Consider the following 18,358-nt stretch of genomic DNA (forward strand, 5'->3'; position numbering starts at 1 on the left):
AGATATCAGGCTTGTACCAGAACTTGGACGTATCCTGAACAAACTTTACATTCAGCCTGGTCTCTGGACTCCCGTCTAGGACAAGAAATTAGAAGTTGTGTTGAAACCATGTCGACTTACCTGGCATTTCCACAGTAACCCTTTGATTAGGCCATATTTAAAAGGGTATGTTTATACGAACGATACTGCGTGAATGCTGCATGTCACATTACATTGAATCAAGTCTTGGGTCTCTGTTTTTTATTTATTTAACATTTATTTCACCAGGTTAGTCTGGTTGAGATACGCATCTATTTTTCAAGAGAGACCTGGACCAAGAGAGCAGCAGTGATGCTTCACAAGGGTCATCCTGACCAAGAACCGTCAAAGATAATCTATAAATCAACTGAAATCAGCTCCTTATTGTGTAGAGATTAGTCAATCTGCGCTATTAGTGAGTTACCTCCTAGAGCCAACTCTCGCAAACAAGCCAGTATCTATATCTGCGACCATATAAGTAGTTGCTGTCAGTATACTCAGTATGACACAGAATGGAGCTGTGAAACCACTGCGGACGCAGAAATGGCCGCCAACCAAGGCTCTGGGCCAGATGCCAGTTCTATCTCAGACTAGCATCTGGGCCTGGCTGGGCTGCCTTGGAGTGCATTCATTCCCTCATCTGGTCTGCAATGTGTTTACAGAGAGAAGTAAGTCCAACTGAGCTCCTGCTCGGCTAAAACCATTGGAGTATGACCGCATTCACGTTACCTCACTATACTTTACTAGAACTAATCACTTCATCTGGTTTCACTGAAAAACTAGAGTAGGAAAACAGATGGATTTACATTGCAGTTAGGTACTAGTGTAATTATACTTCAGGAATGCAATGGGTAACAATTTTCACAAACATCTTATTTGTAGAAAAACCTCAATTGTGGCTAAACACATATCAAAAGTTACCCCCCAAAAATATTGTTTATGAGATGGTAAAATCAGCTTAGTTTCATGTTAATTACCCACTTAAAAAAACATCTTGTCCTTGAAAATAAACTGATCTTAACTTCCTGTTTTGCTAGGGATGTCTGTGCTAGTTGGGGATGCTCTTTGCTACGTCGGTAGCTACGTTTTAAGAGGGTTTTCAATCTGGTCTTACCAGTCATGTTAAGCTTGGAGAAGTCTGGCAGTGTATGAAAGTAGCTAGTGCTGAGCGTGCTGCCTCCACTCGACATGGGGGAGGACACTTTCCCATTCAGTGTCCCGTACGAGAGCCCCCCGTTGGGCCTCTCCCCAATGGACATTCGCCTCTTCTCCGGTAGCTGGGGCTGAGCCTGTGGGGCCGGACTGCCCTGCCGTACCCCCATCATCATCCCCTCGTCCAGATAGCCCACGTGGGAGACGGGGAAGGAGGGCGTGGAGGGCGGGTTGTACCCAGAGGAGCAGCTCTGACGGGACAGGGTGCCCTGCCTTTCGTCCGGGGTGGTGTAGCCGCTACTATGCAGCATTGGGTGTCGGTCCAGACTTGGACTGCATTGTGACATCTGGCCGAGGGACGGGTGTCGGCCCAGCACCGGACTACTACCATTGCCCTGCTGGTGAATGAGGGATGGATGTCGGCTCAGCACAGGACTACTCTGGATACTGGACTGGATGGGTTGGCTGTAGGTGAGGGATGGATGTAGGCCCAGAACCGGACTACTCTGGATACTGGACTGGTTGGGTTGGCTGTAGGTGAGGGATGGATGTCGGCCCAGAACCGGACTACTCTGGATACTGGACTGGATGGGTTGGCTGTAGGTGAGGGATGGATGTCGGCTCAGCACCGGACTACTCTGGATACTGGACTGGATGGGTTGGCTGTAGGTGAGGGAGGGCTGGCAACTGAGCATGGGGCTGTCCTGGGAGGCCTGCATCAGGGACGGTTGTTGGCTCAGCACTGGGCTAGACTGTGTCCCCTGGGACACACATGGGTTATAGTGGTGGCGGCCCAACACGGGACTTCCTGTCATTACCATCCCAGTGATCCCAAACTCCACAAAGCCATTGGCCGGAGAGGGCTGGTGGCCCATGACAGGGCTGCACTGATTGGTGGGCTGTTGCCGATGTTGGAGGGAGGGGATGCTAGATGAGGTGTTGGGGTCACGATGCAGTGTGTGGAGACTTCTTGATCTTAACGAGGGGAGGATGGCCACAAGGCTTTCTCGGGAAGATGCCTCTGGCTGGAGCGGGGGGGGGCTGGGGTCCGGGGAGACACAGCTCCCCATAAGGCCACTGTGACCCAGTTCCCAGGAGGGTGTGGTGGTGGGGGAACACAGGTAAGACAGGGTGGGGTAGGTGGAGCTCAGGTAGGAGGAGGTGGGGGTTCCCAGGGCTTGAAGGAAGGGAGATGGGGAGCCCAGGGCCTGGAGGTATGGGGTGGGAGTGGCAATGGGGATAGGGGTGGGGGAGTGGATGGGATACGTGCCCTCGGAAGGAAAGGAGCGTAAGCTGGAGTCAATGGACGCTTGCGAAGGGATGATCGCACTGCTGTCAGCCAACGGGTGTTCTCTGATGGAGCGAGGGGTGGGGAGACATGCATGAAACACAGCGTTTAGAAAGATGCCTACAGTAGAATTAAATACATGCGGTAATAACATCTATGGTCCCTTGCTATCTGTAAACATGTAGTATATTTCAGGAACACTGGCTCCTTATCAATATCATGTACTGGAACCAGTGTATGTTTCATGTCATTTAATCTACAGTATGACTTAATGTTGTCTCTTTTCGTACTCACCCCTCTGATCTGTGGATGGGGCTGCAGCTAGACAATAGGGGGTTGAGGGTTGGGGAGGGGTCAGGGGTCGTCTGCCTATCCAAGGTCCATCCTGGGGGGGTGAGGGTCACGGGGGGTCCTGCTGGTCCCCCGCCGGCCACAGCGGATCTGGCCACTGACTCCACGTAGCTCAACGGCTCTGAAGAGTTACATAGTTGGCCATTAAGGCTGATTTCATTACAGTGTATACTGTTGCGAAGATAATGCTGGCTTCACAGGAATGCTGCACTTGCCCCCTAAACAGTGACACTGTCCTTGTAAACATGCTACCATGATCATTTATCTTTTACATTTCAAACATTCTTTGTTTTCTTCACCTACTGAAATCATTATTATAGAGTTGCTTTGAAATCAAGTCATCCTGTACTTTGGGGAAAACAGTGTGTGTGTGTGTGTGTGTGTGTGTGTGTGTGTGTGTGTGTGTGTGTGTGTGTGTGTGTGTGTGTGTGTGTGTGTGTGTGTGTGTGTGTGTGTGTGTGTGTGAAACAGTTGGCCTAGCGGTTAGGAGCATTGGGCCAGTTCAAATCTCCGAGCCGACTAGGTTAAATATCTGTCTGTGCCCTTGAGCAAGGCATTTATCCCTGATTGTTTTTGTAAGTCGCTCTGGATATCAGCATCTGCTAAATTACTCAAATGTTGGAAACAGTCAGCATAGAAGGAACAACAAAGCAGAGGGGTCCCACATCTCATGAGCCAAGTCAAACATCTCTCCTAGAACCCTCATCCAATAAGAAGATCTTATTGCTCCTGCCTCTACTAGAAGCAAACACTACATAAAGGCCAAGAAGAGAGGTTGAAAAAGAGCACATGATCATTTATTAAAATTATATTTATTGGGTCTCTCTCACATTTAGCCTATCGGCTGTGCAAATATGGGATTCAAAAGGAAGTGTAGCTTTGAAGACTGGATTAACATGCAACCCCTATGAAGATGGGCCATAAATCAAGATTTTATACACATTCCTAGGTCACTAAAATCAACCCCAATATAACCACATATGAGACATAAACAATGTTCAATTTACTGGTGAGCTGACCAAGAAAGAGGGCTTGTAAAACCAAAATGAAGAGGTGATTTATACAGTGAAGGGGCTATAGTTATAGTTTAACGGGTAAACAGTAGACATGCTCAATGACCATGTTCCTACTTATGTTACTAGTATCTCAAATGAAAGATAGGTTGCTATGCTGACATTGGTGAGGCCTCAAGGGTGTAGCACTATGCTAACAAATGCTTATATTTTAGCACTATGCTATGTAAGTAACACAATGCCATGCTAATGTGCTACAGAGGGTGCATGATGCTATTCTAACAGGCTCTTCCAGCCCATGAATGGAGCACTGCTATGATAATAGAATAAGTTATGCTAATTCACCTGATCCACTCTGGTTGAGGTGGATCTCAGCTGGGTTGTGGGGTTTGAGGCCCAAGGCAGAGAGAGGGGTCTTCATCAGACCTGGAGGGGAACGAGCTTGGCCTAGGAGAAAAAAAAGGAGCATAACACTTTAGCAACATAACTTAGCATTACTTAGCATTTAGCATGACTTAGCATTACTTAGCATTACTTAGCATTTAGCATGCTTCACTACAACAGTCTTGACAGTAAACACCTGCGCTTTTTTTCATGTTGTACCTCTGTGTGTGTGTGTGTGTGTGTGTGTGTGTGTGTGTGTGTGTGTGTGTGTGTGTGTGTGTGTGTGTGTGTGTGTGTGTGTGTGTGTGTGTGTGTGTGTTTGCTGGTTTGTTTCTATGTAAGGTACGAAGCCTACATTCATTCAACTGTTAGAATCCTGAATTCCAAGACAGGTTGCTCATTGCTGCACGTGTTCTATGAGCTCATCAGATGCCTCTTGAATAGAAACATAAAGGACTGGTCTCACGGACCCAGAATAACCATAGTCCTGGAATAAAAAGCTCAATGGAGAACACTGTTTGAAATATATTTTTAGTCCAGGCCCGGGAAAGCCAATGTGTGTGTTTTCATAATGGTGCGTACAGGTGCTGAGCTGTCAAGACATCACAACAACAAAATGTGACACGGTGACACACAACAACATGTGTAATATCATGATGGACACTGCTAGAGGTGTGAGGGGTGTGCCCATGCCTCATGCTCTATGGGAGGGCCATGCAGGTGACCTATCACAGTGTGAAAAGCCTCTGAGTGACACTGTCACAACACACATAGCAGGACATGAGCAGAGGTGCGCCATGCACACAAATGCAGAGCAAAGCACTGAAGCGTGACAACACGGATACAAAGAAAACAACAACAGTGACTCACTGACATGCAGTGTGTGTGTGTGTGTGTGTGTGTGTGTGTGTGTGTGTGTGTGTGTGTGTGTGTGTGTGTGTGTGTGTGTGTGTGTGTGTGTGTGTGTGTGTGTGTGTGTGTGTGTGTGTGTGCGTAAGTGTGTGCGTGTGTGTGTGTGTGTGAGAATGACCATTAATGAATAAGTGTATGTTTCCTTAATGTGGTGTAGACCTCAAGTCTAGAAGGGGCTCCTATCTCTTAAGAGGTACTGCTCTTCAGTGGCATGCTGAGTAAAGTGGTGCAGGATGGTATGATAGGCAGAAGGGGAGAGCTGGGGTCACTTAGCCTCGACCAACTTAGCCGACACCATCAACAGTGAGACTCGGGACGTGCGTCATCCTCCACTTACCAAATAATCCCAATCAATTCTTTGTTCTGTATGACAACCTAAATTCCCTACTTTTTGATGGGTCATGTTGGGCAAATGGGTATTGGTTGGTGGGGGGGGGGGGGGGGGATCAGGGTAGCCCTAAACACTGGTCCCAACATCAGCTTTCCATACCCCTAATAATATTGAATGTGGGATGTATACTTGAGTTAAAGCATACTACTAGTAGATGCATTTAAGTGGAAACATACTTGACTTGAATCTTCTTACATTGAAAGAGTAAATAAATCATAAATCTTCATGGGAGTCACACCTTTGAGGGCATTTTTAGGGCCTTGCCCAGGGGCAGATGAGGTAACTGTTAGAGATGCTCACTGACATGGTATTTAAAGGGATAGTTCACTCCATAAATCACCACAGTCAAACGTTTCCTGACCTCAAAAGTAGTCTAATGCCAAGATGAAGCCACAACTCACGCTATTGTTTGTGTGTAGATCCAGCTCGGGGCGGCAGGTAGCCTAGTGGTTAGAGCGTTGAGCCAGTAACTGAAAGGTTGTTAGATCAAATCCCTGAGCTGACAAGGTAAACATCTGTCGTTCTGCCTCTGAACAAGGCAGTTAACCCATTGTTCCTAGGCTATCCTTGTAAATAAGAATTTGCTTTTAACTGACTTGCCTAGTTAAATAAAGGTAAAAAAAAATTTAGTTAAATGCCTTAACATGAAAAGTCAAGCACTGAATAAAATCAAGAAATTAGACAGCGCCTATCTTTCACATGGAAGAGGTGTCTACTAAATGCATCAGAAGACTTGTGGAGTCCCAGGACATGTTGATCTGTGGATGGCAGCACATTTCCCATCACAATGAATTACTGCCTGGAAGGCAGGAGAGAAGTGGGATTCAGTCTGACAGGGTGACTCGGGCTTTTCTATGAGCTGAGGCAATGGCAAACAATGTGGCCTTATTAGGACTTCACCACCTTCACCACCTACTCAAATCTGTCTGAATGGGTTTGAAATGAATTTGGTCATGTGGGAAATGTAGTTAACTAGCCCTACATCTAAACAGGGTTGAATGGAAGATGCAGCCTATTCTTTTTTGAGATGAAGAGGAAAAATGTTATCATTGAATAATTAAAACCGACCAGATAAAGCTAGACTAATTCCACCCTGAAGTTATTGATCATCATATCAGTTGTATAGTTTCTACACTGTGGACCTGTACATACCTGAACGTAACATGTCATTCTCATGATGTCTTATAATAGCCTATACAGTTAGACTTTCAATGTTTTTCGTCATATAGGTCAAATGTAATGCTACTTCCTTCTGTAAGACATTTCTTTAGATGTTCACACCAAGGTAAACGCTGAACATCATGAAATATTCTCTATGGTAAAAGCCCTGAGTTCCACAGCGCACTGAGCCAGCCAGAGGGGAGACTTACACAGGTTGAAGTAAGGGGTTTGCGGCGAGACGGGGAAGGCAGGGGTATGGGGGAACACCTCACCACCAACAGTGGGCGTGGGGCTGATTTGGCCTCCATCCAACTCCTCAAAGGCCTCTCTGTAGCTGTGGATGTGTCTCTGGAGGGAGGGAAAACACGGAGACACGCAGAGAAACACACATATATTAGTTTTCATTATGGCCATCACATCTTTATTATCATAATGTGAGACACACTTGAGAAGGTTAGGCATAGGAGCGGGAGCATTCTACCTCCTTGGGACGCCCCCCGGGATTCAGCGCTATGGTGTTGACGAACTCCGGTGAGACGCAACGAATAGGGGAGCGGACCGGGGGTTGGTAGGAAGAACTTTCGTCGTGGCCGTTGATGCATTGTCTCTCACTAGTGGTGCGGTGATGGGGCGGGGCCGATGCCTCGTCCAATGACGTCCCACAAGACTGGACACCTGCCAAGATCATTCAGAGGTCACATTTGATCACAAATCGCTCACATTGCACACAAGTGGTTTGTAAAAAAAAAAGTGTGTTTTACAAACAAACATCATTATCATGCAACTCTTCACTGCAAACCGGCAATGTTTCGAACAGCCATTTATCCACAGGAACGACATAATAGGCAAAAGTAACCTAACAGTAACCTGTTAGAAACGGCAAAGCCTTTCAAAATGCTACTTGATGTTGAATACTCGGATCAGAACTTTCTCACTACAATCAGGCACTGTTTATAAGAGCTCTGGGGTTGTTCAGTTGGGAACAGTGAGGATCAATGTTCTCCTTGAAAGCCACAAGATTATCAGGAACTTGCTGGTACATCAGTGAAACAGTCTACATTTGTAATTGTTGTTATCTGGGTAATGCTCTGTGGCGGTTGCTAATGTTTTGGATGAACCTCAAAGGGTCCAGTAAGCTGATTTCAATGGGCAGGTTTGGAGGGAAGGAGAGAGAGCTGCCAATGTAAAACAAACAGGATTTGTGTAAGAGCGTTATCCTAATGTGTTAGTTACTGCATGGCCGGGTGAGGTACTTTAGGTGGTTTTGCTGAAAACAGGTAGTGACTATGGGAAGTGAACAGCCGGCTTTGCACAGATATGTGCAGTTTAGGAAAGGAAAAAGGAAAAATCGAAACAGGCACAATATGTGGAGGGAAGGTTTTTGGAGGGAACATTTAGAGGGAACTTGTTTTTGTTCATTCGTAACCATAGACGTTAGGTTAATGTAAAGATTCTACCTATTGTATGTTTGGTGTCAAATCCAGCTTTTCCTAAACATATGTTAAATGTTTCCCTGGGTTCTTCAAGTTTAAAGTAAATATTCTCTTTGAGAGTCACTGAAAATTGCGCATAAACACCTCCATTGCTTTGATGTTCAGGTATAATGCAATATACTCTGTAGCTAGCACTGACTGTCTGCAAACAAACTATCTGTCTGATTCAGGGATTCTTCTGGCCTGAAGTTCTGACATAACGTCCCGAAGATGGAAAAGCATGCAAACACACCCTAGTGAGAGAGTCGACTGTTATGGAAACCGTGAAAAATATTTACGAGCCCTAGCTCAGCCTCTGGCTGGATAAACCAGCCGATATATCCACAGGGGAAAAGTTAGCGATAGCGTTAGCCTGCAGCTGTGGGAAACTAAGATGGTTATAGTTACTGTCAGAATAGATCTGGCCTCTTTGGTCATACAAGAGTCAAACATTCCTTATGTGTTTGGGTACTCCAAGTCATATTCATGACTCTGAGGAGACATCTCCATATTCCACAACCTTAAACCGCATGTAAAAAAAACTACACAGGGGTTTTGGAGGTGGTATCAAAGGATGGCAGTCTTCTAAGAGGCCAACTAACATCCTGTCTGTCTAACGCACAACACTGTATACACATCAACAGAAATCTAGTATAACTACAGCCTTTTGTGCCGATCCGATTCAAATCTGTTCTTTTTGCTGCAGTATGAACAGCCAAAAAGCACATATATTACTAGCCACATTTCAAATCACCTTTGTGAAAAAAAACAGACACAAATCTGATTAATGGCCATCCGACTTGAGTCAAATCTGATGAATTTGCCCTCAAGTGGTTTTTAGACTGTTATTTGGCATATATTTTCGCTTGCTAGCTACTCTGTTGACAGTTTGTCAAGAGCATGTAGTAACTTACGTTAGTTTTTCATCCAACTTTCCAAATTAGTCATTTTTGGCTAGCCACAGCAGTCAACTAGCTAGCTAGGTCACTGTTTAGCTTTTTAGCACATTCACTAATTTGTTTGTAATCTTATCCTTTTGAGTCTTTAAAAGTGTTCTTACACTATGATTTTGAACATTCAAAGCAACTGGGAAACGTCCATGACAGGTATTGTTGTCACCTTATAACTTGCTACATAACTTCTGACTGATAGGAAGCATGAGCACCACCACCAACCAGCCTACATCACTGCACACACACCAGTTAGTACTATAACAAGTAGCGTTGCCATGTCACCAAATGACTGTCGTCTGAAGACACGCAAATCCTATTTGGTCACTTGTAACTTGTAGTTTGGACAGTCAGTATTCCAAAACGGATTTGAAAAACAAAACTGATTTGAGCATTAAGGCGTGCAGTGTGAACAAGGCTAAATTGTATTTTGTCAGAACCCAATTTTCTGCATACCTACACAGTACCGTGACAAGATCTAAGAGTAGGATCTAAGAGTAGGATCTAAGAGTAGGCCTAAAACGGCAAAACCTGCACACATGCCATTCATATGCCCATTTATTTACTCTTGATTTTCCTCCAATAGTGCGGCTTAAGTAGTGTCACATGTCCAGGCTGGGCTCAGATTTTGATTTGTGGATCGAGGAGGGGCATTGTTATAATCATCACAAGCACTAATGCATGAATAGTGTGTAGCTGGTAACCCCCCCTCCCAAACAGGCCTGGAATCACGGAAAACAGATGGACCCAGTATGCACAGCGGAGCCTGTCAAACACTGTGCCGTTGCCCTGGCGATGGCTAATAGCTTCCAGCTGTTACAGCGGAGATTCCCGGGATATATTTGGGGAATTGTCTTCTCCCCCTCCCCCTCGTTTCTCAACCATATAAACACAGATATTGCATTGAATAAAATGGATCCAATGCATAGGAAATGGGATAAAGTATTTTATGAAGACAGGGCTAGCACTCATCTCCCTACACCGCGCTGTGAATATGCTCCTGTGAGGGACTATGTTATGGTGACGAAGGCTAATCTGGGGTAAAATTAAGGGGAGTTCCCTTCAAAGTAATGTATTGAATAGATTGCAAGCATATATATGTACTGTATGTATCCAAATACCCAAACAAAGTGTTGTCTTCCTGTAGACCAGGTCTGACAGCCTCAATTTGTCAGGGTAGGCTCTCAACAAGGTGTCGAAAGCATTCCACAGGGATGCTGGCCCATGTCAACTCCAATGCATCCCACAGTTGTGTCAAGTTGGCTGGATGCCCTTCGGGTGGTGGATCATTCTTGATACACACAGGAAACTGTTGAGCATGAGAAACCCAGCAGCTTTGCAGTTCTTGGTACAAAGGCACTTACATATTTTGTTTTACCCATTCACCCTCTGAATGACACACATACACAATCCATGTATCAATTGTCTCAAGGCTTAAAAATCCTTCTCTAACCTGTCTCCTCCCCTTCATCTACACTGATTGAAGTGGATTTAACAAGTGACATCAATAAAGGATCATAGCTTTTCCCTGGATTCACCTGGTCAGTCTACCTCATGGAAAGAGTAGGTGTTCTTAATGTTTTGTATACTCAGTGTAAATAGAATGGATGTGGTCATTCATTACAGTCCTTGGACTCCCAGGGCTACTCTGACTTTGTGGAGTACAGTACAGTACTCTGTAGACCACTCCAGGCTCCTGAGAGAAAATAACTGTGCATCCTATTCTACCAGATAAGACCTTCACAATGTTTTCAAAAGGGAGTCTAAAGCAGCCGTCCCCATAGATTTAGTGCCCTTTGCTTGTGATGGAAATGTTAAAAACAGAAGATGGAAAGAGCAGCCTTGAAAGAGGCCAGTGTTCCCTGGCCTTGAGTATTGTTCCCTGGAGGTATGTTGTGACATGCGCTCTGCTGCGAGTCTCCACAGAGACACCTTTGTGCTTCCTCATTTCGTCCTTCTAAAACTTAAATATTACCCAAATACTTTTTTTGTGTTGGGTCGATGCCTTAACCTTGAGAAATAAACATCAGACTGCTTCCTCCATCAAACAGAGATGAAGGACGGTGTATTGGAAAACTGGACATTAGATAACATTGACATAGCAAGAGATAGAGAGAGAGAAACAGAGCAAGAGAGACAGAGAGAGACAAGACAGAGAGAGACAGTGAGCGAGAGAGAAAGAAAGATAATGAGGAGAAAAAGAGAGTGAGGCAGAGACAGAAAGAAAGGGATATAACAGGAAGCAACAAATGCAAACAGCAAACTAGCAGGCAGTGCCATGGAAAAACAGTCAGCAAGGTTCATTTGGAAGAGGAGTCAGTGGCAGGGTAAAACAGGGGAGGAGAGGAGGAAGGGAACGAACCAGAGAGGGAGAGGGAGTGACGGTGCTCAGACTGAGGAGACGTGAGTCGGCGTTGCATTCGGGCCGAGTACTCTGGTTAGAGCAGGGGTATAATTGGAGTCGGCAGAAGAATGAGGAGGAGGAAGATGATGAAGATGAGGGAGAATGAGGAGGATGAAGATGATGAGGAAGAGAGAGAATGAGGGAGAGGTAGAGAGATGAAGAGATGGTTCACAGAAAGGAAAAATAAACGAAAAGTTATTTGCTAGTTTAAAAAAACGTACATAATTACAATCATAATCGCTCACAATATGACAGAAATCTCAAACATCTATGAGAGAAATTACTGACATAATCATTGACTATTATGACATGATCAGTGACTATCATGACATGACCAGTGACTATCATGACATGACCAGTGACTATCATGACATGATCAGTGACTATCATGACATGACCAGTGACTATCATGGCATGATCAGTGACTATCATGACATGACCAGTGACTATCATGACATGACCAGTGACTATCATGACATGATCAGTGAATATCATGACATGACCAGTGAATATCAGTGAATATGTCAGTAATACTAGAGAGCAATATTCTCTCCTATAGTTTGTTATTTTACAGTAATGTGTGTTGTGAATGCCCTATAAATAAAGTTTTATTAGGTTTGTGTATAAAACCACCATAGTACAATCTCTGTTTGGCCATATGGGCCAGATAGTGGGGTGGCAGGTAGCCTAGTGGTTACAGCGTTGGACTGAGCTGACAAGGTAAAAATCTGTCATTCTGCCCCTAAACAAGGCAGTTAACCCACTGTTCCCCAGTAGGTCATCGCTGTAAATAAGAATGTGTTCTTAACTGACTTGCCTGGTTAAATAAATAAGATATTTATATCACTGTCCGGCCATAGTGGTGTAAAAAAAAACACGTCTGGATATAATGGTGTTTATTGTGTATAAAAGCATTATCACTGTCCAGTCATAATGGTGCTTATTGTGTATAAAAGCATTATCACTGTCCGGTCATAATGGTGCCTACTGCATCTTTATGTAATACATGTATCACTAGCCACTTTAACTATGCCACCTTGTTTACATACTCATCTCATATGTATATACTGTACTCGATACCATCTACTGTATCTTGCCTATGCTGCTCTGTACCATCACTCATTCATATATCCTTATGTACATATTCTTTATCCCCTTACACTGTGTATAAGACAGTAGTTTTGGAATTGTTAGTTAGATTACTCGTTGGTTATTACTGCATTGTCGGAACTAGAAGCACAAGCATTTCGCTACACTCGCATTAACATCTGCTAACCATGTGTATGTGACAAATAAAATTTGATTTGATTTGATTTTGTGTATAAAAGCATTATCACTGTCCGGCCATAATGGTGCTTATTGTGTATAAAAGCATTATCACTGTCCGGTCATAATGGTGCTTATTGTGTATAAAAGCATTATCACTGTCCGGCCATAATGCTATTTCACCGAAACTCATCATTTCAGAATCAAGAAGATGCATTAATGCTTTCTATTCTACTCCATTATTGTAACAGTCCCTGTCTTACAGTTGAATCAGAGCTGTCCCTTCACAGCTTAGCAATACATTTCCATATCACTAGTCTCTGTTGGCTTTATGGCAGGTTTCCACACTGCAGAACTGTGTTTGGTTAAGCCAGCGAACTTGCTCCGTTGGCGAGAGCTCATCCTGTGAGCATGTGCGATGACTGATGAGCTCACTGCTAACGCAGACTGTCATGAGATGCGATTAGCTGAAATATGCACTTTGGAAAGCTTGTCAAGCGGCACAACTGCCATGTATGTAAGGTACATGGGTTGTTCTCCTGGAAAAGGGTTGGCCACCCAGGCAGAATACATTCAAATGGTTTCATAATGTCATTGACAGTTTACCCTTGTGTTTGTTGGCATAGTTCTGCATCACTATTAAAAACTATTTCAGTGAGGCTTATTAAGAGCCGTAGCATTGTGAGGTCACAATGGCTTCATTGTGACCTCACGGGGCTTATATCAATACCAACGCCGGTGCATCAAGCTGTCAAGCTGACCTCCCATTGGATATTCTGAGGGGTACTCTGGGGTTTTTCCAGATACATGTTGTATCGGGAGATGTTTTCTGTTCATCGCTTTGTGAGGTAAAAAAATAAAATAAAATAAAAAACTGTAAAGGAAAGAATGTGTCATAAATGCTCAGTTTCAGGAGAAAACTATTACCATGTTCTCTGTTAGCGTCTCATACATATTCATGAACGTTTTTTGTTTCTCTCTTTTAATACCCTAATGTGTCCTCGACTTGAATATCACTTCCTGTTTCCTTTGTTTATGAAATCACACCTACGGTGTCCTCGACTTGAATATGACTTCCTGTTTCCTTTGTTTATGAAATCACACCTAATGTGTCCTCGACTTGAATATCACCTCCCTGTTTCCTTTGTTTATGAAATCACACCTACGGTGTCCTCGACTTTGATATCACTTCCTGTTTCCTTTGTTTATGAAATCACACCTAATGTGTCCTCGACTTGAATATCAACTCCCTGTTTCCTTTGTTTATGAAATCACACCTACGGTGTCCTCGACTTGAATATCACCTCCCTGTTTCCTTTGTTTATGAAATCACACCTAATGTGTCCTCGACTTGAATATCACCTCCCTGTTTCCTTTGTTTATGAAATCACACCTACTGTATATGCCAATGACAACACATGAGTTCTGCAGTCTTACCGGACACACGCTGGGCTACTAGGCCCTCCACGTTGAACACTTCATCAGGCTCTGCATCTCTGGGATTGAGTGATGAGAACGTGGCACTGGGGCTCTGTTGGGGCTCCCGGAGCTCCGAGGACAGGGACGGGTACACGATGCTGGGGGGGTACACGTTGATGGGTTTCAGCTGCAGCTGGCCCACGCTACTGGGGACCTGGGTGGGAGAGCTGGTTCTGGCTGCTCCTTGGCTGGAAGGTTCAGTGGGGAAGCCAGGGATGGGGGCTACAGAGGGACCAGGGTGGTAGATGACTGTTGGTCTCTGGATGGCAGAGGGCTCTGGAGACGTGGACGGCGGGAAAGGGGAGGACCTCAGCATGACCTGAGCTAGGCTGGGTGCAGGGCTTCCTGAGATAGCTGAGTCAGCCTGGTAGGAGGGCCTGGCCAGGGACTGGGAAAAGGATGGTTGTGTGGTCACCACCTCCTTGTTATCTCCCGGGGCACTCTGGGGCTTCGGCACTTGCCCCAACAGGCGGCCGGGGTCCAGGTCCAGCATCAGCAGGTTGAGCGCCTCAATGGACTGCTCAATCTCCTGCTGTGAGGCAGTCTGCTGATGGGGGAAGTGGGGCATGCTGTGGTGGCTCTGTAGAGGCATGGAGGGTGGAGGAGAGCCAAAATACACCCCGTCCATCACCGGCTCTTCTGGGACGCCATATTGCTGCCACACATTGAGCCCACGTTGGACGGCGTTACGACTGCTGGTGTTGCGTGCTGGCGCTCGAGGGAGGGGATTCTGGTCTGCACCGAATGACTGTGAGCAATACAGGTTTCCATTCTGGCTGATAATGTAATCGCTTGCCGGGGGAACTGACTCACCTGTCCCATCCTGAGCTGAGCAGAGGCTTCGCACTAAGGTGACGGGAACCTGGTCAGCCACATCATGTGAGCCTATTGCGACATTGATGACAATGTTTTCCGGGGGCCTGTCTGGGATGCTCCTCTCTAGATAGGGAACCTTGTCATGCCCGTTGATAACCGTCTCAGCCTGGTAGTAGAGGTCTGCTGGCGTGGCTCTCCCTTCCAGGGATGACAGAGTGCCCAAGCTATCCATGCTGTTACCTTCCTGGCTGGTGGGCAGTTCCACCTCATCATCCAGAATATCTGTTTCTCTGTCCATGCTGCTGTTGTGGCCATTCACATGAACTTGGGCGGGCACCAGGTGTAGTATTCCCCCTCCCCCTAGTCCTATCCCTATCCCTCCGCCCGACTGAGAGGACATGTTGCCCTGGCAATGCATGGGGCCCTCCAGGCCACTGAGCAGCTGCTCCAGCTCCTGCTTCTCCTGGGGACTGATGTGCTGGACGGCCGGGACCGTGCCTGAGACTGGGGCCTCTTCCTGGGCCGCTGGCGGCTGGCTCACAGGTGGGGTTGCTGCTGCTGGGGCTGGCTCATCAGTGCGGTCAGTCTTGATGGAGGTGGTGGAGTTGCCTGAGTCGCTGCTCACCGACAGGGCGTGGTCAACCGTGGGTAGGACGTGTTCGGTGGCGGTGGGCAGGAGGTCGTTGGCAGTGACCGCATCCTCGATGGACTCCTTCTTGCGGACTTTAGCATAGGGGCTGCCGTCCAGAGGGCCCTGTGTGTGTATGACGTCTGGGGAGAAAAAGACATGGAGAGGGAGATGGTGGTTACAAAGAGATGGAGAAGACTGCACAGTATCTTTTATTAAAAAACATATGTAACCTTTATTTAACTTGGCAAGTCAATTGAGAACAAATTCTTATTTACAATGATGGCCTGGCCTCCTGCGGGGACGGGGGCTGGGAATAAAAATACAAATATAGGACAAAACACACATCACGGCAAGAGAGACACGACAACACTACATAAAGAGAGACCTAAGACAATAACATAGCATGCCAGCAAAACATGACAACACAGCACATGATAACAACATGGTAGCAGAACAAACATGGTACAAATATTATTGGGTACAGACAACAGCACAAAGGGCAAGATGGTAGAGACAAGCAGCCACAACTGTCAGAAAGAGTGTCCATGATTGAATCATTGAATATAGAGATAAAACTGTCCGGTTTGAGTGTTTTCTGCAGCTCGTTCCAGTCGCTAGCTGCAGTGAACTGAAAAGAGAATCAACCCAGGGATGTGGATACCTTTATCAGAATGTGACTAGCAGAACAGGTGTTGTTTATGGAGGATGGAGGGTTGCAGTATATCATGTATAATGGTAAAAATGTAATGTACTGTATATTATTCAAACGTTTTTGGACATATAGTGAATATTTTTGGTATCGTGAATATACATTTTTTTCAGCAAAACAGACCTGTAATACTGATAAAGCAACTAAATCCAGTAGAATTGACTAAAACAGAAAGTTTCAAGAGGGAGGAGAAGAGAAGGGAAAAGGAGAGAGTGAAGTAGGTGGTGAAGTTGTAATTTCTCAGTGTGAAAGCGATGCCAAGGCAGCTGCTGTTAAACTGGGTACTGGCCCACTTCTGCCTATTTTACCAGCCTCTCTCTGACAGTAAATAAGAATGGGATTGTGGTATGCGGTGTGGAAAAAGGGATGAAATGCCAAAAGCCTGGCTGGCACTTTATCAAGCCAATACCACTAACTTCCACCACCTGAAAAGCATTGGCCTTTAAGAAATGAGTGAGCGAGTATGTTTTATGTGTTTGTATACAGAGTATGTTTTATGTGTTTGTATACAGAGTATGCTGTGTATGATCTATGTATGCTGATCTATGATCTATGTTCTGATGGAATAAAACTAGACTGACTGTATGCTGACGATTGAGGTACAGTTTGTGGACACCCCTTCAAATTAGTGGATACCTGACAGGTGTATAAAATTGAGCACACAGCCAAGTAATCTCTATAGACAAACATTGGCAGTAGAATGGCCAGCACTGAAGAGCACAGTGACATTCAACGTGGTACCATCATAGGATGCCTACTTTCCAACAAGTCCATTTGTAAAATGTCTGCCCTGCTAGAGATGCCCCGGTCAACTGTAAGTGCTGTTATTGTGAAGTGGAAACGTCTAGGAGCAACAAGAGCTGAGCCACGAAGTGGTAGGCCACACAAGCTCAAAGAACGGAAGCGCAGAGTGCTGAAACGCATAAACATAGTCTGTCCTCGGTTGCAACACTCACTACCTAGTTCTAAACTGCCTCTGGAAGCAACATCAGCACAAAAACTGTTTGTAGGGAGCTTCATGAAATGGGGTTCCATGGCCGAGGAGCCGCACACAAGCCTAAGATCAGCGTGCACAATGCCAAACGTCGGCTGGAGTGATGTAAAGCTCGCCGCCATTGGACACTGGAGCAGTGGAAACACTTTTTTCTGGAGTGATGAGTCAACATTCACCTTCTGGCAGTCCGATGGACAAATCTGGGTTTGGCGAATGCCATGAGAACGCTACATGCCCCAATGCATAGTGCCAACTGTAAAGTTTGGTGGAGGAGGAATAATGGTCTGGGGCTGTTTTTCATGGTTCGGGATAGTCCATCCATTGAACGGAAATCTTAAAGCTACAGCATACAGTGACATTCTAGACAATTTTGTGCTTCCAAATGTGTTGCAAAAGTTTTGGGGAAAGTCTTTCCAATTTCAGCATGAGAATGCAGCATGCACAAAGCAAGGTCTATACAGAAATGGTTTGTCGAGATCGGTGTGGAAGAACTTGACTGGCCTGCACAGAGCCCTGACCTCAACCCCACCGAACACCTCTGGGATGAATTGGAGCATCGACTGCGAGCCAGGCCTAATCGCCCCAACATCAGTACCAGACCTCACTAATGCTCTTGTGGCTGAATGGAAGCAAGTCCCCACAGCAATGTTCCAACATCTAGTGGAATACCTTCCCAGAAGAGTGGAGGCTGTTATAGCAGCAAAGGGAAGGACCAACTCCATATGAATGCCCATGATTTTGGAATGAGATGTTTGACGACCAGGTGTCCACATACTTTTGTGTATTTTCTAAAATGAGCTCAGAGCAAAATCATTTGTTATTGGTACATCATCCTGGCACAGAACTACACTTAAACATTCACCCAGACACGCACGAGCGGACAAACTGCCTCGCTAAGGAAGCCCTTAAGGCATTTCCTGTCCTCTTGGAATAGAAGAACAACATTTACTACCCATAGACCAAAAAC

At 45.4% G+C, this 18,358-nt stretch overlaps 1 protein-coding gene across 5 annotated transcripts in view; it reads right to left on the reverse strand.

Moving 5' to 3' along the window:
• LOC109905236 (tensin-1) overlaps positions 1 to 18,358 on the reverse strand; it is a 346,409-nt gene that overhangs the window by 20,023 nt on the left and 308,028 nt on the right. For 3 of the 5 annotated variants that reach the window (XM_031801022.1, XM_031801030.1, XM_031801036.1), the window contains 8 exons: positions 14,200 to 15,828; positions 11,455 to 11,526; positions 7,152 to 7,345; positions 6,880 to 7,018; positions 4,168 to 4,269; positions 2,753 to 2,930; positions 1,133 to 2,523; positions 1 to 75 (listed from right to left, as the gene is read on the reverse strand). The exon at positions 1 to 75 is cut by the window's left edge and continues 12 nt beyond it. In XM_031801022.1, coding sequence (XP_031656882.1) covers positions 1 to 75; positions 1,133 to 2,523; positions 2,753 to 2,930; positions 4,168 to 4,269; positions 6,880 to 7,018; positions 7,152 to 7,345; positions 11,455 to 11,526; positions 14,200 to 15,828 — 3,780 coding nt within the window. The remainder of the gene's footprint in view (positions 76 to 1,132; positions 2,524 to 2,752; positions 2,931 to 4,167; positions 4,270 to 6,879; positions 7,019 to 7,151; positions 7,346 to 11,454; positions 11,527 to 14,199; positions 15,829 to 18,358) is intronic. The other 2 variants (XM_031801026.1, XM_031801028.1) reach the window with 2 other exon arrangements.

The sequence above is a fragment of the Oncorhynchus kisutch genome, linkage group LG2, assembly GCF_002021735.2.
Source record: "Oncorhynchus kisutch isolate 150728-3 linkage group LG2, Okis_V2, whole genome shotgun sequence".
Taxonomy (NCBI): Eukaryota; Metazoa; Chordata; class Actinopteri; order Salmoniformes; family Salmonidae; genus Oncorhynchus; species Oncorhynchus kisutch.